At 39.4% G+C, this 27,928-nt stretch overlaps 1 protein-coding gene across 14 annotated transcripts in view; it reads left to right on the forward strand.

Annotated features, from left to right (window-relative positions):
- Positions 1-27,928, forward strand: part of LOC134796685 (apoptosis-stimulating of p53 protein 2) — a 288,939-nt gene that overhangs the window by 246,167 nt on the left and 14,844 nt on the right. For 12 of the 14 annotated variants that reach the window (XM_063768850.1, XM_063768849.1, XM_063768848.1 and 9 more), the window contains one exon: positions 16,468-16,640. In XM_063768850.1, coding sequence (XP_063624920.1) covers positions 16,468-16,640 — 173 coding nt within the window. The other 2 variants (XM_063768852.1, XM_063768851.1) reach the window with 2 other exon arrangements.

A 27,928-nucleotide genomic window follows, 5' to 3' on the forward strand; every position in this document is an offset into this window, starting at 1 on the left:
GTAGACGTTAGTTTTATGAGATACTTATGGTTCGAGTGCGGACGGTGCAATCGGAATTCTATTGCCTGTGATTTTTTTCTGAGACTCAAGTACCTACCACAGAATGTGTGAGTTTAGGAAAAGGTAGTTTATACACTTCAGACTGTCTTTAAAGCAACTCCTTCAAATCGACAGAAGTAAGCTCGAGCTCATATTTCAATAATCTTAAGGTATTTTACTAAATCATCGATTGGCATTACAATATTATAATCTATTATCATAATCGAATTTGTTAATTACGTCTTGATACCAAAAACGACTAAAAGTTATTTTTCAAAGAGCCCTTTAGTAAATTTATTATATATATAAAAAAATACAATATCCCATATAACTAAGCTACCGATAGTAAATAGGATTCCAAATGATAGAAACCTTTTTCCCATTTAACCAAACGGATTCAGTGCTTTTTTTATCGCCCGCCCGCAACGTAATCTCGCCCTTAGTAAATTTATTTTAGCCACTTTGGAAACAAGGAGAAAGAATTCAATATTGAGTTTATTATTCTCACAACAGTAGGTATGTGGAGCGCGCGACGAGTTCGGATAACATCTGCATATTCTATTCGATTTAGGAAAGGTCGAGCATCGAGCATCCGATTCGATTTTATTTTCGCGTTAGAGTAAATATCCAATTACTTAAGGCAAGTTCAGCTTGCCAAACGAACAATCTCTCACTTGATAAGTGTCGTAAGGATAGCAATAAAATACGACTTTAGTAGCAATCAGGCCGAGTGATAGCATTAAGGGCTGTATTTTTGTAAATTATTTTCCTTTGAAGCATTTGTCTTGCTTTACGCGAGAGCTATTGAAAGACGTAAGCTTACATATATTTTAATTTTAATTGCAGCTTTAAAATTTAAATATTATTTCTCAAAGTTGCGTTAGTTAAATAGTTAGCGGGTCGAGTTGGTCGCTCAACTAACCTATTACGGCGTTAAATGAAAGTTCTTTCACATAAGTAAGAAGTTACTAAAAGGCCGGCATATAATGACTTCAAAGCTAGCAATATGAAAGGCCGGCACTTCCCATATTTCTCGCTATACCATTACGCCGCTCGTTATTTTTGTATTGCCGCTTACACTTAGGGCACTTTAGGAGGTTTCTATGGTACGTGACTTTTCTTTAGTTCCTCGTAGATTGACTTTTACTCTAAACTTCCTCAGTTTACAGAAGAAATCCGTTCTACCCGCGTCTCGCTGATCGATGTGTATCGACTATAGATTCATTAATGTATATAACAAGAATAAACATAATCTAGTCATTAACGGCCGACGCCTGTTCCTATACGTTAACAAACCTTTAATGTTTTACCTTAAACAGAATCCTATTTGTACAGTGAGGATGAGGAAACCAAATAAATTAGCTTAATGACATAATGTTACTTCAGCATTACGGCCAGATAAACGGTAAAACCTAATAAAAACACCCAAACGTGACCCAAAATAAACGGTTTGTACTCACTCGCATAATTTCCTCATCAAAACGGCCGGGTCGAACGAAATCGGAAAACTATCAGGAAGCAGGGTTCACAATCAGCGTAATGAGGCAAAACGTGTAACGAGATTAGCTAACAGTGTAGGAGCAGTCCACTAATATCCGCGTTTGTGCCTCTACTAATGTTCTCTCTAGAGGCCAAAGGCAGTAACGATGCTCAAAATCCTTACTCTTTTACTCCATTTCCCTGAGCTTGTGGGTAATGTGGGACCGACCGTAAAAACGCCACTGACACAGAGTGATGCTTGGGTCGGAAACAAATGGTACTTTCAACTGTTGGAACGTTGTCATGAAACATTACCTCGTTTTTAAACGTTTCTTCACTCTCTTTAATTGTTTTTTTTTTTCAACACGCTTTTATAACGTTTGTCGAATTGTTGAGGTCTTATGAATTAATAAATGTTTCAACTATAACTATTTTTACAATAACCTACTTATCTTAATCACTTATGTGTCGTCTTCAGGGCAATGAAACACTTTGGCATTCTTTAAACATTTCATCGATTGTATTTGTCAATTAAAATTATTCTATTATTTATACCAATATCACCTCATTGATAATCAACATAGGCTGACCTTTTGTTCAAAATCAACACCTACAGTAATAATAGCAATTGAGGCTACAGTATAATTAGAATAGTCCAAAACAGCCCTCCACTAACTCGTGCCTCTAAAGGTCTGCGGTTACAGAAGCAATCTGTCGCAAGGTCGCTGTGGTCGGATCGGACCCATCACTTCTAACCGAAGCCTTGCGTTGTCACTTCAGTACCCTGCAAGCAATTTCAATAAACTATATAGCAAAGTGATGATGGTTAATTCTCCGCCAAAACTTGAGACGGGGACCCTTTGTTTGACATAAAGTTTTAAGTCATACTTAATGTATTGTTTGTCATATTATCATTAGTCCTAAAACTATAACGGTTAACTTTTCAGGATTTTCGTAAGGTTATAGGTTTGTTTTATGGCAATCTTGAAAAGTTACGCGTTTCTGAACCAAATAAATTATGACTAACGAAATTGCGGACTAACAAATACATTATGACATGACTTAAAACTTCATGGGAAACAATAGAGACCCACTGGAGACATTACCATAGTGACCGTTCAAGTTATAACGTATTTTACGAGTTCGGGTTTCTATAGTTGTCACCTAATTTGATTGTCAGTTTAACATACATGGTGTTCATGTTTATTTTCCAAAATTAAATGTATTTTAGGAATATTTTGGAATCGGCTGTACATGTTGTATCAATGTTTAATAAAGTGTACATGGCGAGGAGCCGAGGCAATATTAGTGAAATACCACAGTAGCATTGAAAAGTATTGATTTTTCAATATCAACATGCGTCACCCCGACCGCGGCGTGTCACTGACTGGTACCGAAATATCATTCCTCATGTCGTGTCACGTAACGGTATAAAATCCAAGTTCATTGGTTTTTTATTGTCATTTCATCTATCATGAAATTGGTTGTCACAAAATCGACCAAAGTTATAGAGATCCTAATGATAATTTAACCGTAATCCGATTCCGAAGGATTCGACTAATTAAGTATAGGTATACATGTCGTAAATGTACTAGTCGTCTGTCTAAGCTACAGCTTGGCAGAAAAGCGTAGAAATTAAAAAGTGGCAACACTGTAGTGTCGTCCCTTTCAAATCAATTTATATAAGAAAACGGGACGACACTACAGTGTTGCCACTTTTTAATTTCTACTCTTTTTTGCGAAGCTGTACTTTATGGTTAAGTAATTAGGGTAACAACAAAATACGTCAAATAACAGAAAAAGCGACATCTTTACCCGTTCATTAATGATAAGGTTATATTTTTAACGTGTATCAATTGTTCTATTTACCCATGTGATTTTCTTTATTTCCTCAAATCTTCCACCCTTCCTTTAAAACCTCAAAGGCATTTTTATTTTTACTGCTTATTAAGGATTATGATACGTAATTAAATTCAAGCATTTGACTCCGTAATTGATACGGCAGACCTCTTTAAATCACGTCAATTATTTCAGACAGATTAATAAGACTTACTTTTAGCAGCAACAGTTTAGCTGACAGCGGCATTTGTTTTACTTTTGTCAATATCTGGTAACAATTGGCTTAGCAGATGTTGGGAATGTGGAACACAATGTCAAACAACCCTTTTAGCTTTGATCCGTTTTACGTAATAGGAAGTTTTGTTTTATCCTTTCTGTTGGTCGATCTTTGAATAAAATAAGTTTAGTTTCTGAATAGATTAGCATAAACTTTGTACCTGCTGTTTGCATCAGTTTAAAAGTATAAATCGTATAGAATAGTTACAGTCGTATTATCTACAATTGCGTCGCCATATTAACTGCCTCAATTAAAGAAAATTCGTTCCTGATAATGTCCAACTCTGTTTACATGCTTTGACGGCGATTACAAAGCGATTGCATACATGTTTGGAAGTTTGTTTGATATTATGCGGTAATATCAAATTGTATTATCCTTAAAACATCAAGTGTTTTCTCAATAAATAAAAGAAAATTGCAAAATACGCAGAGTTGTTATTATGGGTAACTTTCGACTGAACGCAGCGGGGCACGTAACAGCCAGTAAATTGGTAGCCGAACCCCGTATTGTGTGGTAGGGCACGAAAAATATTTCAAATATTTCCGTAAAACATTTCATATTTCGAACAGAGTTCACTCACTGGTCAATATAAAGCGATGAAGCGAATAAAATTAAGTTGGGTTGTTTCGTTATAAAATAAATGTTGTGAGCCAATTTAAATTCTGAACTTTGTACCTTGTCAGCTTGTCATGTTTATAATAATATGAGAATCTTCGGGCCGGATTCGGATTTTGAAAAAGGCATCTTTTAGACATCACCAAGATACGATAACGATATGTTTAAGATCTAACCTGTCAAATTTGGCATTTGCGCGATTCTGGAGATACTGTTGAACGATTTCCACAGGATATGACTTAGAGATCCAATTCACATCTAATAGATATCTTACTCTATCTAACGTAAAAGTGACATTGGTTGCCCGAATTGCGCTAGCAAAAGCTAGTGTGTGCAAAAGAGAACTAGTTGATATCTAAACTATAACGTATCTAGAATGGATCTAGTACGTGTCGTCTCTTGTGAATATCTTGAAGTTCGAATACGGCAGTTCATGGTTGTCGTGTCATTTGTAAGCGACGTAGAAAATGGCTTATAAATTTGGTTGAATGTATTTGTACAGTTTTCTACTTGATACTTTTATCTACTTACTTTCAAAGAACTGGATATTATTGAAGACTAAATAGCATGCTCTATACTTGAAAACTATTTTTGAAAAACTTTATCAAATTGTAATAGGTTCTGTATAACACAGTAAAAGTGAAATACGCTCTCTAAGGACCTTTAGGCGGCGTACTTAAATCAATTTGGGCGGGTTTCAGAGATCGCGATACATCTACTTTGGGCGGAATGTTCTATTATTCCGTGCCTAGGGGCCGGCCTGTAATGTTTTCTATGGCCTTCGATATGCTGCGAAATGTGCTGCTAAAATGTTTCCGAAATTGATAAGGCATTGAAAGGCTCTTGAATTACATTTAGAACGAATAGCGTGGGCGTGAGCGAAAAATTGCTTTCAGTATTTTCAAAGCTCCGTCAACTACCTTGATTTTGGGCTATTTTTTCAGGAAATTGCGCCGTCACTGTTTTGATATCGTTGGTAATGGAAAAAAAATAATCGAGTGTGAAACTGACAAAAAGATTGAAGCGTGACTTCGGTTAGATTGAATTAATATACGAATTTGTTGATTTGAGTTTTCAATGCAAAATCTTTAGTATATAGGGTACCTTGGATAGTTTAAATAATTAAACAGAAATGAAATGAAACAAAGAAAGTACATCAACGTTAGAAGTAAGTGAAGAGCGATCTCTTTCAGACGACGTTTGGGTATGTATTTATTTAGTTGCTTCAGCAGATAAACTATAGGTGGTATGTATAAACTTACTTATAGTGTAGTAGGTGTACTTAATCAAATATAGCCTACTCGAGAAACTGAAAACGGTGAAAAATAGAGATACTACTCCTAAAAATACGTGTGATACCTCATTAAATTCGTAATGATGTCTAGAAAAAATGTATGTTACACGTATTTTTAGGAGTACTATCTCTATTTTTCACCGCTTTCAGTTTCTCGAGTAGACTATAAGGGCCTAGTGCCTGGTAGGCACAGAACACCCGACTAGAAACCTAATATTGGCCATTTTGTTCGCGACGCAAATCACCAAACTGTGAGGCGCGGGAGGGGTGCTCCCGGCGTTGCGATTGGTCGTGGCGCGCTGACACGTGTAAGCGTAGGGATGGGACATGTTCATTACTTGCAGTGGTACTGGTACCAATGGTACCGTAATCTGTTGTGGTAAAATAATTGTTATCAATAAAGTCCACAGATTAATTACTTCAGAATATTCATACAATATAATCATTCATTAGGTACTTTAAAAATGTATCTAAAAATGTTACTTTGCATATTATTAATGAGCTAAGATTGTAAACATAAGAAAAACTGTAACGATTTCGATGAAATTTGCTATATGGGGGTTTACGGAGGCGAGGCGTTTTAACTCTAGGAAAACGCGCATTTTAGATTTTTTATGTTTGCTGTGCAAAGCTCGGTCTCTCAGATATTCAGTTTTTATTAACGCTGTTTTCTACAGTAGTACCGTTGAGGCACCACGTCACTGACACAAAGGCAAAAGCCGCTGCTATACGCCAATGCATGCATGCTAATGAAAAATACTGTATTATTTTCCTAGTCTAATTCATACTAAACAACCATGCATAATCTATTGAAAGCATCTAAGTACCTACGTTTACGAATAAACCGACGCGACAATTTTGTATATGATCCCAGCACATCTGTAAAATTAGTTTGGTTACGGCAATAACATAAACAAATATAAAATAATATAAATGTGTAATAAATTTCACATTTCGTCGGAGTCCATTTCAGTTCATCATCAGGTCCATCTAGGGTTACCAGATACAAATTTAGAACTTCCTGACAAAATTCCTGATTTCCGAATATTTTTCCTGACATTTTCGTGTTTCGTCCCCATTCCTGACAAAAGGCCAAAATTCCTGACATGTCAGGAAAATTCCTGTCATCTGGTAACCCTAGGTCCATCTCGTGACCCAAGACCTTACTGCTCACCTAGAGGATTCTAATAAAACCACACAACATGTGTCTATCACAAACCAACACCGATTTCCCTCGCACTTCTTCAAAGTTCATCATCAGGTCCAGCTCGTGGCCCCCCACCTTACTGCTCACCTAGAGGATTCTAATAAACCCACACAACATGTGTCTATCACAAACCAACACCGAGTTCCCTCGCACTTCTTCAAAGTTCATCATCAGGTCCATCTCGTGCCCCCCCACCGTACTGCTCACCTAGAGGATTCTAACAAACCCACACAACATGTGTCTATCACAAACCATCACCGAGTTCCCTTGAACTTCTTCAAAGTTCATCATCAGGTCCATCTCGTGACCTAACTGCTCACCAGGCTTCTTAAAAAAAAATTACATCATTCATTTATTATTAATAAATCAATCATGAATTTCAAAAATACACTTTGGTGGCAAACGCAGCCTATGGAAACTATACTACTAACTAATGGCGCTTGCAACTAGGAGAATGTCACATGGGCGTTGCTCTGAAAACCTGCTAAAATATGATCATTTTCTTATTTTGATGCTACCTCAATAATGGTACTACTAACTAAAAACTAAACTACACCCACCCACTACTACATATACCCACTAAGATAAACTACCAACTACCTAATTAAAACCATGGTCTAATAAAACATGGTCTTCCATTCCCAGAGTGACACGCGATTACGTCACAATAACATTGCCACTTTATTTCAACATAACATGTTACATGGGTACATTATACCTATGGTTAATAAGTTAAAATATTTCTTTATAATTTTATAATTTTCATTTATATGTATTTTAGCTTAAATTTTACAATAACACGTCATTTTTAATTACTCGTTAGCAATATCTTCCGATTCACGAAAGAAATTTCAGACTTTCGGGTAATTCTGTTTATACTACTGGCAACACAGGATAGCGCTATGGACATTTGACAATTCGGATCTAGATAACTTCATGCCCTGACCGTCATCCTTGTCGAACGCGTGTTAATTGTTATTTCCTTCTCGCTCAGTGTCAGCAGTCGCAGTGTTTTCCAAACTTTTCACGTCGTAAGCTTGGTAATTAATGTGTAACTGTGAATTAGTTTTTTAAACGTTTGTCTTGTACTTATAGATAAATAAAGTTTAATTTAATACATTAGATTTGTTTTATTTTACTATGTTTCTACATGAATAACTTAAAATTAATGCCGTTAAAATAATTTTCACCGTTGGTTAAAATTCTCCCACATTTCAAAGTTTGAGAACCTGTAAACAGCATGATGACGTAGGCGCGTGTCAGTTAGGTCATACGCGAATCTCGGAATGGAGTACCAGGCGGAGTATATTATTATACCATGATTAAAACTATAGATTTTACAGATCAATTTTATTTATTCTCAATTAAAAATGAAAGAGAATCACAATTATCTTTTACATTTCTTAAAATGGTACAATATGGTTCGAGCGAAAGCACGAATTTACCGCAATTGACAAAACCATCACCGTTACATCACTAGTTGTTGACGTGAAAGGGATAGCACATTGCATTTTCAAGTTGACGGAAAAGGACGGGCTACTTCACTGCCGCTCAGTACAACCATATTGACCAGTATAAAATGAACCCCGCGGACAAGAAATAATTTTCAACAAAATAGTGATTTTGACTTACCTGTGGAATGTTATTCCATCTGTTTTATAACTGGAAGTCTTAGATGACTTGCCACACCATTTCACACTGCAAAATCCCATGATTTGAATAAATTGCGATTTATTTTCGTAAACACGCGCACACTGTTAACAGGTCGTGAATTTGGACGCAACTGATCGGAGCGGCGCGCGTGAAATATTTTATAAGCGCTATTGCTCGCACGAGTGGAGGCCGCGAGTCGTCCTATAAGCTATGTCTATAGGGGTTGGTCTGTGCTGGTAGGTAATTAGAATAGTTGAATTGTTTCTAACTTTTTTAAATAGGTATTTATGAAATTAGAAGATTCTTAATAATTTATTTTAAAGACATCAAAGTTTTTTAAACCCTTATAGTTTGATATGGCATTTATAGGGCACACTTAGATTCTTTACATAAAGGGTTTAAGAGCGCTATTACATTTCGGCGTTGAGCGAGTTTAGGTATTTTACGCGCTGCGGCAGGCCGTGCGAGCTCAGTACGCCGATCCCTTCTACCACACTCGCACTACAATGATGGATTAAACATTCTTGATCCTTCGCGAAGCATATTGAAATCAACCATAACAACACTAACTGTACTTAACTTTTAAAGTTCTAAAACTGTTATTTGGTAAGTACGAAAATACTAAATGCAGTGCAAATGTACATAGGGGCTGTTCATAAATTACGTCATCTATTTTTGACGATTTTTGACCCCCCCCGCGCCCCTCAAATCATCCAAAAATCAAGCTTCGGATGAATCTGTTTCCTCCTACGTCATGTTACCATCATCCGATGTCCAGACCCCCCCCCCCACTCCTCCCATTTGAAACGACGTAATTTATGAATAGCCCCATACTCGTACTTATGAAGGTATATTACTCGAAAGAAATTATAGGTACCTACTCGCTTATTTACATGTTTCGTCATTGCATTTGGTACCTATAGGTTGTAAAGTTTGTATCAACGAGGGTTTAAAAACGAACTGGTACTGAGGATCTGATGATGATTAAGGTGGTCACGGATACCAATCAACCATGTAGTAACATGATTAGGCTCGTTTGATTCGTCTCAACAAGATCTTTGACACTGAAGATACACAGGGTCTGATGATGGAGCTGGAAGGTGGCCACGGGTACCAGTCTATCATGTAACTAAACAACTTCGTGTTTGGGCTCGTTTGATTCGTCTCAACAAGATCTTTGAGACAAGACAGTACTCAGGGTCTGATGATGGAGCTGGAAGGTACCATTACCAATCAACCATGCAACTAAACCACATCGTGTTTAGGATCGTTTGATTCGTCTCAACAAGATCTTTGACACTAGGTGATACTCAGAGTCTGATGATGGAGCTGGAAGGTGGTCACCGGTACCAATCAACCATGCAACTAAACCACTTCGTGTTTAGGCTCGTTTTATTCGTTTCAACAAGATCTTTGACACAAGATAGTACTCAGGGTCTGATGTTGGAGCCGGAAGGTGGTCACCGGTACCAATCAACCATGCAACTAAACCATTTCGTGTTTAGGCACGTTTTATTCATCTCAACAAGATCTTTGACACAAGGTAGTACTCAGGGTCTGATGATGGAGCGCGAAGGTGGCGACGGGTACCTGTCAATCATCATCAGCTCCATCATCAGACCCTGAGTAGTATCTTGTCTCAAACATCTTATTGCGAGGAATCAAACGAGCCCAAACACGAAGTGGTTCAGTTACATGGTAGACTGGTACCCGTGGCCACAGTCCAGCTCCATCATCAGACCCTGAGTACTAACTTGTGTCAAAGATCTTGTTGCGACGAATCGAACGAAGCCAAACACGAAGTGGTTTAGTTGCATGGTTGATTGGTACCGGTGACCACCTTCCGGATCCATCATCAGACCCTCAGTACTACCTTGTGTCAAAGATCTTGTTGCGACAAATCAAACGAGCCCAAACACGAAGTGGTTCAGTTACATGGTAGACTGGTACCCGTGGCCACAGTCCAGCTCCATCATCAGACCCTGAGTACTAACTTGTGTCAAAGATCTTGTTGCGACGAATCGAACGAAGCCAAACACGAAGTGGTTTAGTTGCATGGTTGATTGGTACCGGTGACCACCTTCCGGATCCATCATCAGACCCTCAGTACTACCTTGTGTCAAAGATCTTGTTGCGACAAATCAAACGAGCCCAAACACGAAGTGGTTCAGTTACATGGTAGACTGGTACCCGTGGCCACAGTCCAGCTCCATCATCAGACCCTGAGTACTAACTTGTGTCAAAGATTTTGTTGCGACGAATCGAACGAAGCCAAACACGAAGTGGTTTAGTTGCATGGTTGATTGGTACCGGTGACCACCTTCCGGATCCATCATCAGACCATCAGTACTACCTTGTGTCAAAGATCTTGTTGCGACAAATCAAACGAGCCCAAACACGAAGTGGTTCAGTTACATGGTAGACTGGTACCCGTGGCCACCTTCCAGCTCCATCATCAGATCCTGAGTACTATCTTGTATCTAAGGTCTTGTTGAGACGAATCAAACGAGCCTAAACACGAAGTGGTTTTTTAGTTGCATGGTAGACTGGTACCCGTGGCCACAGTCCAGCTCCATCATCAGACTCTGAGTACTAACTTGTGTCAAAGATTTTGTTGCGACGAATCGAACGAAGCCAAACACGAAGTGGTTTAGTTGCATGGTTGATTGGTACCGGTGACCACCTTCCGGATCCATCATCAGACCATCAGTACTACCTTGTGTCAAAGATCTTGTTGCGACAAATCAAACGAGCCCAAACACGAAGTGGTTCAGTTACATGGTAGACTGGTACCCGTGGCCACCTTCCAGCTCCATCATCAGATCCTGAGTACTATCTTGTATCTAAGGTCTTGTTGAGACGAATCAAACGAGCCTAAACACGAAGTGGTTCAGTTACATGGTAGACTGGTACCCGTGGCCACAGTCCAGCTCCATCATCAGACCCTGAGTACTAACTTGTGTCAAAGATTTTGTTGCGACGAATCGAACGAAGCCAAACACGAAGTGGTTTAGTTGCATGGTTGATTGGTACCGGTGACCACCTTCCGGATCCATCATCAGACCATCAGTACTACCTTGTGTCAAAGATCTTGTTGCGACAAATCAAACGAGCCCAAACACGAAGTGGTTCAGTTACATGGTAGACTGGTACCCGTGGCCACCTTCCAGCTCCATCATCAGATCCTGAGTACTATCTTGTATCTAAGGTCTTGTTGAGACGAATCAAACGAGCCTAAACACGAAGTGGTTTAGTTGCATGGTTGATTGGTACCGGTGACCACCTTCCGGCTCCAACATCAGACCCTGAGTACTATCTTGTGTCAAAGATCTTATAGAAACGAATAAAACGAGCCTAAACACGAAGTGGTTTAGTGGCATGGTTGATTGGTACCGGTGACCACCTGCCGGCTCCATCATCAGAGCCTGAGTACTATCTTGTGTCAAAGATCTTGTTGAGACGAATCAAACGAGCCTAAACACGAAGTGGTTTAGTTGCATGGTTGATTGGTACCGGTGACCACCTTCCGGCTCCATCATCAGACCCTGAGTATTATCTTGTGCCAAAGATCTTGTTGAGACGAATCAAACGAGCCCAAACACGAAGTGGTTTAGTTGCATGGTTGATTGGTACCGGTGACCACCTTCCGGCTCCATCATCAGACCCTGAGTACTATCTTAAGTCAAAGATCTTGTTGAGACGAATAAAACGAGCCTAAACACGAAGTGGTTTAGTTGCATTGTTGATTGGTACTGGTGACCACCTTCCGGCTCCATCATCAGACCCTGAGTACTATCTTAAGTCAAAGATCTTGTTGAGCCGAATCAAACGAGCCCAAACACGAAGTGGTTTAGTTGCATGGTTGATTGGTACCGGTGACCACCTTCCGGATCCATCATCAGACCATCAGTACTACCTTGTGTCAAAGATCTTGTTGCGACAAATCAAACGAGCCCAAACACGAAGTGGTTCAGTTACATGGTAGACTGGTACCCGTGGCCACCTTCCAGCTCCATCATCAGATCCTGAGTACTATCTTGTATCTAAGGTCTTGTTGAGACGAATCAAACGAGCCTAAACACGAAGTGGTTTAGTTGCATGGTTGATTGGTACCGGTGACCACCTTCCGGCTCCAACATCAGACCCTGAGTACTATCTTGTGTCAAAGATCTTATAGAAACGAATAAAACGAGCCTAAACACGAAGTGGTTTAGTGGCATGGTTGATTGGTACCGGTGACCACCTGCCGGCTCCATCATCAGAGCCTGAGTACTATCTTGTGTCAAAGATCTTGTTGAGACGAATCAAACGAGCCCAAACACGAAGTGGTTTAGTTGCATGGTTGATTGGTACCGGTGACCACCTTCCGGCTCCATCATCAGACCCTGAGTACTATCTTAAGTCAAAGATCTTGTTGAGACGAATAAAACGAGCCTAAACACGAAGTGGTTTAGTTGCATTGTTGATTGGTACTGGTGACCACCTTCCGGCTCCATCATCAGACCCTGAGTACTATCTTAAGTCAAAGATCTTGTTGAGCCGAATCAAACGAGCCCAAACACGAAGTGGTTTAGTTGCATGGTTGATTGGTACCGGTGACCACCTTCCGGCTCCATCATCAGACCCTGAGTACTATCTTGTGTCAAAGATCTTGTTGAGATGAATAAAACGAGCCTAAACACGAAGTGGTTTAGTTGCATGGTTGATTGGTACCGGTGACCACCTTCCGGCTCCATCATCAGACCCTGAGTACTATCTTGAGTCAAATAAATACATATAGAATGTCAGGTCGTTTCAAATATTTTTAATCCTGTCCGGTAGTTTATTAAACTGTACCATTATAAATTATAATACTATAAAAACAGTGCTAGGATCAAAGTCTCTCGTTGCGGTTTACACGCACACAGTATAGCGTTTTACACGGCGCCCGCCGCACACAATGATAAAAAACCTCGTCGTCGCCGTTGAAAATGTGCGGAGCCGACCGACACACGTCCTGCCTCTACAAGCTCTGCCGCGGCACTGAGCTGGCGCAGCGCGCGTCATCGGTAATATAGAGTAGTTTTCAAAAAATTGCCAAAAAATTATAGTAGAATTTCATAAACACTAATGTATACCAACAGTATAAGCAAACGTTGCAGATTGCTTGAGTATGAAAATGACTTCGATATTAAGTAGATTTTCGTAGGAATTGACACTTGTTTCGGAGAGAAAATCGAGTTCGTTTTACTTTGATTTTCTCTTTCTCAAAGGTATGTAGGAAAAATATAGTTTGATATGCCTAAAGTACAGGGTATTAGTAATACAAAATAGCCAGGTTTAGCAGAGTAAAATTCTCAACATTTCCAAATAAGAGCTCGCCATTCAGTGCTTCACGGGGTTTTTCGGAAACGACCATCAGAAAAAAAATCATTACTAATTTAATAAGTCCTTTTTCTAATATTTACAACGTTATTTATAAAGATAAGAAGACGCTTTTACTGGAACAAGTACTCATTGTTTCTAATAATGAGCGCAAAGTCCTGAATTTCGTCGACTAGTATCATCAATTTTGCATTATTTCGACTTTTCTTGTAAGAGCGCTCTTAAACAAACTTCCTTATTTTATCATAGACGCGTACCTACTGGATTTTTTGTTTGCATTTATAATTCTGAGATCAAAATCAATAATAAATAAACGACGACCCAGATCACGCAACACGCAAATAAATATCGCTTCCAAAAAGCAGAGGTATTATATTAACTCAATAAGAAAAACAATCACGTTGCTCAAAATAAGATCAAAGAGTCGTCTTATGATTTTAAAGAGATATCAAAGGAATCACTGGATCACGCAATATTCGAAGACAAACAGTATTGAAACTTCTCTAAGTTTGCGAATATCTTCACTTCGATTGTCTTGTGTCATTATCATTGCTTTAAATATATAGTTACATAGGTATTTGAAGTTACCAGCATGTATGACTTGATTCGTTAGAAAGTGTACGAATATAATTGTTCGTTTTAAAGTATATTTTAAATTGTATGCTAAAAACCATAGTAGAGTTATTAACTTTTACTCTTAAATAAGTGAAAATTGTTTCTTTTTACAAGCTTTTATTTAACTTGCCCCGTCTGTGTGTGGGTCAAATCTTGGAAGCCAAATTTGACCCACTTCCCGATTGCCGATTGAGCTGAAATTTTGCATACATTGTAAATCGGATTACAATGCAATATTATGCTGACATGGCGCTGATCGGATGATTAAACCAGTATGTGGCCAAGGGAACTCTGTCATAAAACAACGCGAACTAATTTGTGTTTCGGGTTTTTAGAATTGTCTTGATGAGTATTAAAGTTGCCTGTGGAAAGAAAACTGCAGTCGGCAATAAAAGATTGTACCAAAAATGACGTTTTTGCCAAAAACTTCATCTTAAGGTTAATCGGAAGTTGCACTACTGCAGTTTTCAGCTGTGTTTCCACTGTCGCTATTTACTCGCGCAAATGGGCCCCCTCATACAGATAAAGCGCTCTTTATTGTTTACTGTAATTGAAAGGTCCGACGTCCGTGTATATCCCGCCTAGCTTTTAAATGAGTCTCAGCTGGGCGCTTATACCGGGAAATTACTTTTTTCAATGCCTTATAATTTTACCAATCATTGACTTTTCGATTCGTTTCGTATGTTTTGTACTTCGATGATACAAGCCCGATACTTGAAGCTATTTATAGGATGTATGGTCTTATTTATTATAATTTTTGTTAGAGTTTTCAGCAGCACGTTTTAAATAACGTGTTCTACCGCTGTGTTATTAACCTATTTTTCAGCTACAGGCAAAACCCACTATTATGCAGGCTTATTTTTCATAAGAACTTAGAAGCTTGTAATTGTAAATTAAAATAAGTACTCGTATGCCAATATTTGCTTATTTCGCCAGCAATGTATTTTAGAAAATTTTAAACGTAATTCTTAGGAATTGAGGAATAGAAAATCTTAAACGTGATGTTTAGGAATTCATAAACAGTGACGTCCCCAATATTACATTTATCTAAACTTCACAGTGATTACTGTGAATGAGAGAGCCTGTAAGACTTCTGGAAAACTGGACTAATGACATAACTTTTGATTAATATGTCGCCGACTCTGAGAACTTGTGGCCGAGGATAATTAAGAAAAATGTGTTCTGCTTTCTTTCTATTTCAAAGATAATTTTTAAGTTTTGTGAGATTTTGGGAGGTATTGGAACAGCGGATATTAAGAGGAAATTGAGTATAAGAAATTCGAAACTTCATAGACCGGTTTAGGGCAGTCGTTTTATTATTTTTTATAGTTTCATTGCTTCGGTGCCCAATTCTTTTCAGAGAGTCCGTTGATTTCTAAAAGCAAAAGGCGAAATTTCAAAGGTGACTAATTGTGACATTGTGAAAGGTACCCTAACTCGTGGTTCATTTAACTCAAGAAAATATAGTTATGACATGCGTGTCGTGCCACAACCTTGCGACTTCACAGGATCAATATTAGGTCAAGTTCATAAAGCGTGGGCTTATTGTGGTTCACCCGGAACTTGCATGCTTTAGTGCTATTTTAATATTAAATGAGAACTACGGTCAAGGAAATTAGGTTTATGCGCCACTTCGCACCTTGACACAGTCGCAATAATACGAGATCCCAAGGGATTTCATATTGTCACTGTGACAAGGTATGAAATTGCGCAGAAATCATATTCCTTGACTGTACCATAGCCCACACTGTTAACTGTACATCGGTAGACCTTACGCCTTTTGTAATAAGGTCCACCGATGTACACGTAGGAGTGTTGCTGTTTATATCCTGATTACCCTGTATTTAGTCACTGTACTCGCTGCACCACAGGCTTCTTATTATACAGTCATGTAAAAATATAACGTTCGTAAATAATCGACACGTGTCATTCACAAAATAAATGTGATGCTTGGTTCTATTTATTTACGATTTCTTCCTCACCTACGAAACTGTATATGTTTATGTCTACTAAGCTTAGAAATAATAGAGGCTGCGTAACATAAGGGCGTCAACACACACTGTAAATATATTTTTTTTGTTACAGCAAGTGACCTCGAGTCGATACGAGCGCTGTTCAATGAGAAAGAGAAGGAGCTATCCGTGGCCGTGGCGAAGGTGGAGGAGCTGACGCGGCAGCTGGAGGAGCTTCGCCGGGGCCGGGCGCAGCCGGCGCCGCCGTCGGCGCACGAGCTGGACAAGCTGCGGCGGGAGCTCATGGTGAGTACAATGAGAAGGAGAAGGAGCTATCCGTGGCCGTGGCGAAGGTGGAGGAGCTGACGCGGCAGCTCGAGGAGCTGCGCTGGGGCCGGGCGCAGCCGGCGCCGCCGTCGGCGCACGAGCTGGACAAGCTGCGGCGGGAGCTCATGGTGAGTACAATGAGAAGGAGAAGGAGCTATCCGTGGCCGTGGCGAAGGTGGAGGAGCTGACGCGGCAGCTCGAGGAGCTGCGCCGGGGCCGGGCGCAGCCGGCGCCGCCGTCTGCGCACGAGCTGGACAAGCTGCGGCGGGAGCTCATGGTGAGAACATTTAGTATTAACGGCCTGGCCACGACATTGCGCGACTAGCTTCTGCTAAAACGAAAACCATAAGTGGGAATGAAAGGTCCGATCGCTGTGTCTCGCTCAAACCTATGGTTCTCGCCTTAGCCGAAGCCAGTCGCGCAATGTTGTGGCCAGGGCTTTTCGGTGATGTACTTTGTCGATCTGTCGTTTTTACCACGAATATTTCTGTGCGGTGCCGAGACATTTGCTGGAGGAATTGTCGGCTCACGACCTGAATAATTTGCTGTGGTCTGTGGTGGTATCATATCCCAAATTAGGGGTTACGGTTTTGCTGATTTAATTGCAGCGCGAATTTCCTAGTGTAATAATCGCTTCCGTGGTCACTGAGGTTACCCCTGAATTTACATAACCACAACATACATATACGATACGACAGTACAAAACTATTCGAACAGTTTAAAATAGTAGATTTTGCGTAGACATAGGTCATATGCGTATGGATACAATTCAAACTATGCTTAATATTTGAACTTAAAACTTGCTTTCGGTACCTGCAAAGCTTTGTACAAGCAAAAAGAAAGTTAGCCGCGTAAGTCCCCGCGTATTTGTACAAGCCCAAATTCAATTCGAGTTTAAAACTCTTATAGAAATAAAAGGAAGATCCACATTAAAACAAAAAAATGGCCTTGGTCTTACGAGGTTAAAAGAAAAAAATATATCGTAGAAAGATAACCACACTTTATCCCACTCAACTCCAAACATCGGAATCAATAGCTCAAAACCAGAAAAACAGAAAACGTGACTTTGATAGGCCTCAGAAAGGAGAGGTATAAACAGCCACTTAAGCCCATCGGAGTGGGCAGCCCCTCGTCAAACTGATCCCTTGTCAGTGTCGGAGCTCGACCGACAACTAGTCGTGATTGTTAATAGAACATGCAGATTGTGAGCGATTAATAATTAACGGACAAATGTTTACGGAAGTTGTGATAGTGTCGTGTCGTGCAGTTTTGAAAAGTTGATTCTTGTTGGGGTCCCGTACCAAAATGGTACAAAAGGAACCCTTATGGTGCGACTCTGTCCGTCTGTCCGTCCGTCTGTCACATCGCTAAATATCTCGAAAACTACTTAAGCCATTTTTTGATGATGGTAAGCTCCGTAGCCTGATGGACGCCTGCAATTCTAAGAGGTGTTACATGCTAGCTGCCGACCATTTAAAAACCTGTAACTACTTTTTTGAAAAACTTTATACTACTACAGATACAAAGTAGTTAATCGAGGAAACGTCGATACTGCTTAAAATAAATCTTTGTCGGCAGTTATGGCTATATACAATACACTTCTATTCGACGATGAAGTTTATCCTCCCACTATAGCTACAATTGTATTCATTAACAGTAATATGAAACTTTGAAAACCCACACGTATACCATAGATACACAGTAGGAATATGAGACAATTTATTTGCAAAGAAGTTTGTTTTAACATCAAGTACTTAAATAAACTTTGAAACACGACATAATCTCGATTGTTTTGTTTGACAGTTAGGCGTAAGATATTTCACATGTCGCCTTCTTGATTTCAGAGCGAGTTGTTGAAGAGTTCATTATTAGATGTTGTTTCTGTTTCAAGAAATCCGTGATAAAGTTGAACATTTAAAGAAACAAAAAAGTCAGTAATCAGAGACTTGCATTTGTCGACCAAATTCTCGTTGTTATACTTATAGTTACGAGCATGTAATGTTTATAACGCAATGGTTTGTAAAACACCTAGATTCGCAAGTAGGTTACGATGCCCGGCTACCATCATTCGGTCCATGTGCTTGTTTACCATCGCCGTGATATATATATAAAAAGGAACAATTGTGTTGTGCACTAAATATTGCGTAAAAAGCACGTGCCAAACTGAACAAAACATATCAAATATTCATTTTTACGGACCACCGCGCACAGTCGACCGCAGAATCTCTAAATCTCGGCATCCGTTGCTTCGTAGTCCGTAGCGGTTGCGTGTGTTGAACACTAAAGTGGAATTTTGCACTGTCCGGTATCCGACATGTTCTTTGTGCATAGCTAACGCACGTTCCATTGACAGATCATGTCATGGCCTTAACCGCTCTTTTGAGCATAACAAACGGGTGCATTTTGTATATAAAACAAATATTTTGTGAAGTTAGGTAGATCAAAAATATCAAAATAACAAATTATCTCTAAAACAACAGCATGTGCCTTTTACTGTTGACAAAGGAATCCTAAAATTAAAGTAGTGCAAATTACTGCAGTCTCAATTTTTACAGCTAAAACAGATGACAGGCGTTATATGGTACCGTACAAAAGGCGATTACCAAATTGTCAAGCGTAAATTTTTGTCAACTCAGTTACCACCACAAAACATTATGGCTCCACAGAGTCTCCTATTTCAGCATTATTCGAAGTTGCGGCGCTCAATATTTCTCTGTAGTTTTACCTACTATAACAGTTGCACTTATATTCGTGTATGGCTCACGTAGTAGATATTGTGGAGTTCCATTGAGCGTATTCGTGACACGGATAACTAGCGTCACCGTCACAGCAATATTTGCAGTGAGCGCGGCCGCCAAGTAGGTTGCGGGCGCTCGGTCACCGGCCAAGTCGCGCAGACGTTATCTGATTCACAGTACTTTTTGTATTAGATGTAAGTTCTGGTCTAGTACAACCTGAACTACCAACACTACCAATACACCACTACAGTAATAAAATCATAGTAGATCAATAACATGGAAATCTTCGAGCGTTTGGACCGCGGCCTTTTAGTCGACCATAGGTACTAGGTACCACACTGGAAGGACAATACGCAACAACTTTGTGGATTCAGCATCGTTATCAAGTTTTGTTTACGTAAAAAGTTGAGCACCATTTCTTATAACAATATTTGTTGCTTTCTGGGATAATGACGACTAAACCCAAGAACGAATCTAATATAAGTAAATCGCAGACACGCACCTCTATGTACAATATGTATAATAGCAATTTTATTTCGTCTGTTTATAGCATTTTATTTTCAATGCATGTAAGTAATTCTTTTTACGTATTGGTGGCACAGAAGAAAAATGTACCTAGTTCGTTCTATATATCATTTGAAGTAAGAGTACCTACAATTATAATTAAAATAAACTTCTTACACGACAGCTGCCACTCCACGCTATTTTACTTTAGTTAAAAACATAAAACTTTATTTTAGTATCTGGAATCTGTAGTTAATCAGAGATTAAGTAGCTATAGGGTATTCAAAATCACCTTATCCTGGTTAGTCGGAAGCGATTCGCTCGCATTATGAATGAGAGCTCTGATGGCGGGGGTTATTCTAACGACAACAACACTCAGTCGCTGAGAAAACACAAGTCTAGCCCTAAACTCGGACTTCGATTAAACTTGATTGTAGCTCGCTATTCTTGTTCTAACTTTATCGTTCTAGAAGCGATTTACTAAGCTTTAGTTGCTTGTTTATATGTAAAGTTTTAACGTGCGTCTGTCTAATCTAAAGCCTGGTACTAAATAGTGTAATAAAGTCTCAATAAGATAATTGTACGTCTAGTTCTCGAAATTCATGTAGGTTCATTGACAAAGACATTCTTCGTGTGTGTGTTGAGAAACCAAACTAACACGTAACATATTCTTCGATCTTGATATAAATGTAAAAGTCAGGATAATTGACGCTATTTGTCCGTTGTTCCAACGAATTCCAAATGTAAATTTTAAGAGATTTATCTGCGAACAAATAATAAATAATCTTAGTGAAGTCATTTGTATGCAACAAGATTTACGTTTGGAGTATTTTATGTATTGTGAATAGTCGAACCGAAAAATCTACACTTTTCAAAGGACCTATTTATGCGGCAATTTCATCGAATCGTAAATAGGTACCGACTGAACGGTTCAACGATTCTATTGTCGAAACAGGAAAAATATGTTATACGCTAATATAAAAAGGTTCGAGAATCGACCACAGGGCTAGGAGTTTAACTGTATGCGAGTGGCGCGACTTGTTCGAAGATATATCCCAAAAAAATTGTTACCAAACAAGAGTTTAACTAGATACAAAACTCTTAAATTGGTCCTAGGGTGGTTACACACTGTAACTGTTTGCGATACATAAAGACGCGCGTGCAGAGACTCAGAGAGCCGCGCAGTTTTATAATAAAGATCGTACAAAAATCGCTTAACGTCATGACCGTGTAAAGCACAACAAACATATAACTGACCATTGTAGAAGGAAAAGTTTTACCACTGCTCAATTTAGTGTTTTGCTATGATCGTTACTAAAAGCTGCTGTGTGTACCTAGTCTGCTTAAATGTAAATTTAGTGCTTGTAAGGGTTATTGTCAAGGAATATGTCTATCTCGGGCAACTAATGCAGTTGGGTAGACTGAGAGAAAAGACTAACAAAAACACACTTAGAATTATAAAAATAAACTTAATCCGGGGACAAGGAGAGTCAACTAATAGGAACAAATTGACTTTTGCAATTTCTATTAGTTCTTGCAATTTCTATTATCTGTTTGTTGAAATTAGATTTGGGATTACTGAGCTGTTTGTAGATATAAATAAACTTTACTGAAATAGTGAAACTTCCATAATTATTACTAAAACTTCTTCTTCTTTTTCCCCCAGTTCAGAACTGTTTTTTAATTCCTGGTGATGATTTTTCTCTCAGTGTAGACACAACTTCGAAAAGGAAGCCGATAGGAGGATTCAGTTGGGTTGGGCAACGTAAAGGAAGTTATACCACATATTTTCGTCAGATATACCACAAAACCTAAAGACGAAAGTGTTCAACCAGTGTCTCCTTCCTGTAATGACGTATGGAGCCGAGACGTGGACACTGACTGTGGGGCTAATCCATAAACTTAAAGTCGGTCAACGTGCTATGGAAAGAGCTAAGCTCGGAGTCTCTCCGAAGGACAAAATTCGGAACGAAGTGATCCGCCAGAGAACCAAGGTGACCGACATAGCTTTGAAAGTTAGTACGTTGAAGTGGCAATGGGTTGGCCACATATGTCGCAGAACCGATAATCGCTGGAATAAGCGTGTTCTGGAGTGGAGACCGCTTCTGGGCAAACGTACATAGCTTGGGACGCCCTCTGGCCAGATGGCGGGATGACTTGCACAGGAGGGCCGGCAGCGACTGGATCCATAAAGCGGCAGACCGGGCCACGTGGCGTACCTTGGGAGAGGCCTATGTCCAGCAGTGGACTGAAACGGGCTGATGATGATGATGAAGGGCACATTGTGCACGTAAGAAGCATCACGTAATATGTAGGTAGTTGTGTTTGTTTTAGTTAGTTCTTGCTTTGTATAAGTACCTAGTTGTTATTTTTAAAAACGTAACACCATAATACGCGAGCTTTAGTGCAGTCAGCTGACGAATAATTTGCAACCCAAACAAACAACTCTTTGTTTTGGAAATAGGAGAATAAATAAATAGACATAGATATAGAAAAAATATGTGCATCTTATCTATTTCTTATGATCTTATAATCTGATTATTGTTTCGGCGACGAGAAAGTTAGCACAACAAGGTTTAGTTGACGATACTAAAAATATAACTCAATAACAAAACAGTGGAGTACCAATAAATCTATCATTAGACTAGTATCTCTCGTGCAGCCGACGCCAAGCGTTTCGATTGAGTCTCCACTTTGACAATTTAGTCTCAGGTACGACATTCATGCGGCCTATTGCTCCCCACGATCTGACCCATTGACCTTACTTCATAAACAGAATGGTATCAGTGTAACGTTTGTTAATGTGCGTGAAAAGTGACAAAGTGCTGTGAATTTGAAAAGGTCGGTGATCTAAGACTGTTTGATTATTTATTTTAGCAATTTGTTAAAAGATTTCGTTTCATTTTTATAGGAAGCTTTATTTGTTTTGTATGAATGCAATCGTAATAATCGATTGGGATGTGATTTCTTTCAGTTTAACGCTAAGTGACGTAGTACAAAGACTATTATTGATATGTTTACATTATTGTAGGTATAACTGGTGTTTACTTAACGAATTACTCAAATATTTTAACTATCTTAAATTAAATCATAGCTTCTGCTGTTGTGTGCAATAATGGATTTTCAATGTTTTTATAGTTTCAATGTCTTTATAATATGTACGAGTAGGTACAATCAACATCAATAGTAGCGAATGAGACTGATGCGTGTCAAAAATATTTATCATCCTCTAAATAGTTTTGCAAAAAGTAATCTTTTGACTTAATTACACGAAAAATGCATTTATTACAATAAAATAACTAAAAGACATAAACAGTAATATTTTTATGTAAGTACTTAAACTTTTTATAAAATAATCTAGTAAGCTATTTAGTTATTTCGATTTATTGTTATTATTAAACTTTATTACTAGTTATTGGAGGATTTAACGACTTTTATTCTGTACATTTTAGATATTTTACCGGTACTGGTAAATGTTTTGTTAAATTCTGCAAAAATAATTTATTTTGTATGCGAAAATATTACAAAATGAACACTTGTTACTTAGCTACAATTTATTATAGCAAAAACAACTACTTTCTTTAAATATGCTTCACGTTATCACTTATACAGTGTGGAAAGATAAGTCGGGCCCTGGAGGGAAACTACCTTAAATCCTTAAGCTGGCTCATTTTACTTAAAGGAGACATTCCTTTATTTTTTTAAAGAAACAAAACTGCTTTCAAAGATTTTCTAAAACTCGCTTGCCTCGCCCGGGACTCGAACCGACTAATAAATCCAAAAAATAAAAACTCGCAATTTTATTCTACAAGTCGATACAGTTAATGTTAATGATAACATTTCTCCAAGAAACATTAGGTCTTACACTCGTCTGTCGTACAAAATATCCATAAAATCTAATATTTAGTACTCAAGATTTTTTTAGACAAGCCAATTTGAAGAAAAAAAGATAAATACTTTGAATGCAGTTTTGTTTCTTATTAAAAATAAAGGAATGTCTCCTTTAAGTAAAATGAGCCAGCTTAAGGATTTAAGGTAGTTTCCCTCCAGGGCCCGACTTATCTTTCCACACTGTATAAAAATGTTATTTCTAAGTTGTTATGACTGCGAAATATATTTTTCTTATAATCTGACCTTTGCGATGGTCCGTCTGTAGGCCAAGCGAAGGTGATTTAGTGAGGACAAGAACACCTAATTATAGTTTGGAATCAGTTTCAGATGAAATTAATACATACGTAATTAGATCTAAACGTTGTTTTTGCGTATAGCATTAATGAATACATCAGTACTGGGAATAGTGCTATTGGTAAATTTAGGTAAATATATACCTATATTACCTATACAAGCTTAAGACACGTTACGAGACAATTCGCATTTATAAAATATTTAGTATACTGTTATAAATTATGTTACCTGAGAGAGCTTTTTTCTGAATCCCCGAACGAGAGACCTTCATCGTAAAATAAAATGCTGAACGCAGAAGTCTAAATTAGTCCCGTGGGAACATAATACTAACATTATTAATCTGAAGGAGGCGTAGGGCCTATGGAAATGGTTACACAGCTCTCTACGGGGCTTTTACTCTGCGCTGTTACTTTTAACTACGTCACTATTTATTGCTCTCAATGTGGACATAATATATATATCGTAGTTTTCAAGTTTATAACGCCTACTGGAATTAGAAAAACTTTCTTTGCATGGTAATAATATGGTCATGAAACTTTACCACTACAGTAGCATAAAAGTCTCACTCAGCAGTTGAAAGAAGAAATGAAAAGTTCAAACTGATGAACAGATCAATGGCACAGCACTGCCCTATACCTATACGTGTCTAATTATGTAACGAAACTGTAATCATTGTATTGATCGAAATCAGCACCGAGATTGGCTAAATTATTGGCTACTGAATAATTACATCATTCCGCAATTAGACTTTAAAAACTCTGTTTAGACTCTGTTATATTTGTGCCATTTTCAACCAGAAGGGTACTTATTGTCGCTTGTCAATAAGGCGCCATTTCCATATAGCTTCAATTTGAACTCAACCTTATCGACAACCGACAATGCGGTACCTTTTGGTTGCAAACGTCACATTTATTTGTGTATAATCGTTTAGCTTTCACACTTTTGTAAATAAAGTTTGCAAATAACATTGTGTTCTTAAACCGTTCTTAATATATTTAATATGCCATTACTTATTATTGAATAATACTGTACCGGTTATTAATTAGCTAGCTTGAGACAATTATTTTTTTGATATCACACACGACGAGGCAAAGGTATCGTAGAATGGTAAAACCAATGACATGGAAATATCCATTCATTCGGAATGATTCGGCTCGAGAATGGACTTGCGGTTTCGATAAAACGGCAATATAATGGATAACGCCGTGTAAAACGATTCTATCGCGATCAATGTCTTGATAACTATGATTTACCCCACGGAATAAGGCTGACTTAGTATTCCAGTTTGAAGTTTGTTCGAAGTATTATCGGATTTAAAACACCTTTTAGTTTTAAAGTTCTACTTTTATTTTACGGGCCGGTGGTCGTAACTCTGCCCGACCTGCCCGTGGCATCTTCATCATAAATTCAGAACTATGGAACCCTTTTCATAAATCCTTTGAGAAAGGTTTTATGTTACAGTTCCAACAATAGAAATTTTTGGGGAAAGCTACTTAACCGATCTCCATACAAAAAAGTTTGACAAAATGAGGATTGCAGCTTTTATATTAACTGAGCAAAGATTTAGTAGAATTACATATGTACAGCGAGCTGCAAATGTGCATACTTACTGACTTTCTTCTTCTTCTTCTTTATTAGGGGCTATATAAGGCTCCAAAGCCTATGTATCACTGCGACCATTCCTGATCTATTGTGATCGCCACCTATTACAACTCTCGATCCAACCCTGCAACTTCGAATAGCTGCAGGATCCTTTTGGTCTCGAGAGACTTTACCTCCTCCGGGCGTAATATGTGTCCGCCCAAGATTAGGTCACGAGTACGCATTAGGCAAGGGCACTCTGTGAGGATGTGCAAGGGCGTCTCCTCCGCCTCCATGCAGAGTCTGCACCGCCCTATGTCACGTTTCCCCATGGTGCGCATGTGCTTATTTAGGCCGCAATGCCCGGTAAGCACCCTTACCAAGTTGCGCAGTTGGTTCCTAGACAGCGCTAAGGCGTTCGAGGACGCCTTTTTGCTGAAGGCCTTGATAAGCGCTTTGGAATGGTTCAAACCTGTTGTTTCTCTCCAGAGTTGAATGGTTTTGTAGTGACAGTAGGTCTTTAGGGTGAGCCGCGTTAGGCTTTTGGGGATACCACAAAAGGGCTCAGGACTGTAGTTCTTCCCCTTAGCCCCTGCTCGCGCGAGTTCGTCGGCCTTCTCGTTTCCTACGATACCCGCATGCCCCGGGACCCAACGTAGAACAACCTTGTTCCTGGCTCCAAGGTTGTTCAATAGTTGCCTGCAGTTCTCAACCAGCCTCGATGTGGTGACATCGGAGGTTAGAGCTAAGAGTGCCGCCTGGCTATCCGAATGGATATAGATAGTATGGTTGCCGTAGTTGCTTTGCAGATTGATTGACGCACATTCTAGAATGGCGTATACCTCTGCCTGGAATATAGAGCAAAAACGTCCTAGGTTTAAGCTGATGCTTTTCCTAGGCGCTTCACCGTATACTCCGCAACCTACTTCAGATCCGGATTTGGAGCCATCAGTGTACCACCTCAGGCTTCCTTCTTTCCACTTGATTTGACTGTTTGACCAGTCCTCCCGTTTGGGGATTTCCACTGAGTAAAGTTTGAGTGGACAAAATTTGGGTGACATAGTGTCGGTTGGCATCCCAAGAACAGGAATATCGTACACTGATTCATTAAACAGTCTCAGAGTTTGCGATAACCAATTACCTCTCCTCACGCCCGCTATTCTAAGCATACTAGATCTCGCCTCCAATTCTAGATGCAAGTGGAGGGGTGGTAGATTTAGTATGGCTTCTAGGGCTGCCGTCGGGGAGGATGACATGGCCCCAGTGACGATGACACAGGCAGTTCTTTGAAGGCTGCCAAGCTTCATCACTGTTACCTTCTGCGTCGTTTTCCTGTACCATGCTACAGAGGCGTAAGACACTATCGGCCTCACTATGGATGTGTACAGCCATAAGGCAATTTTGGGTTTTAGACCCCATCTGTTGCCTGCCAAACGACAGCATATTGCCAAGGCTGATTTAGCCTTTTGTATGGTTCCGTCCACATGCTTGTTCCAGGTCAGTTTCTGGTCCAGTGTTACCCCCAGATATTTGACCTCTGTTGAGAACGGAATAGTTTTACCATTCATGACAAGTGGTTTAAGTTTGTCCAGTTTCCTCTTGTTCGTGAATGGTACTATAATTGTCTTATCTGCATTGATAGACAATTCATTCTCTCCGCACCATGTATTTATGGTGTTGAGAGCCCTCTGCATAAGGTCTGATAAAGTACTTTGGCAGTTGCCCCTAACCGTCACAACAAGGTCGTCTGCGTACCCCTGAGTGTCGATTCGGAGTTCCGCCATCTTGTGCAGAAGTCCATCCACCGCGAGAGTCCAGAGCAAGGGAGATAGGACACCTCCCTGCGGGCAGCCTCTCACAGTGGCCACTTCGAGAGTAGTGTTAAGCAAGTCTAGCCTAACCACTCTGCTTGAGAGCATGCTTTGCACCCAGCGGATAGTGGTGGAATCCACCTCCTTGGCCCTAAGCCCTTCCACCAGTGTCCGAATGGGTGTATTATCAAAAGCGCCCTCAATATCTAGGAAGGCCGACATGGCTATGTCCTTGTCTTCCAAGGCCCTTTCCACTCTGTCAACTAGCTCCAGCAAGGCAGTCTCTGTAGATCTGCCCCTGCGGTAAGCATGTTGACTGTCGTGTATGGGTTTTCTCAGAAGACAGCTCTCCCTGATATACTTATCGATTACCTTTTCCAAGGTTTTAAGGAGGAACGAGGAGAGACTGATCGGTCTGAAGGACTTGGCTAAAGCATAATCCTTCCTC

The sequence above is a fragment of the Cydia splendana genome, chromosome 14 (assembly GCF_910591565.1).
Source record: "Cydia splendana chromosome 14, ilCydSple1.2, whole genome shotgun sequence".
Taxonomy (NCBI): domain Eukaryota; kingdom Metazoa; phylum Arthropoda; class Insecta; order Lepidoptera; family Tortricidae; genus Cydia; species Cydia splendana.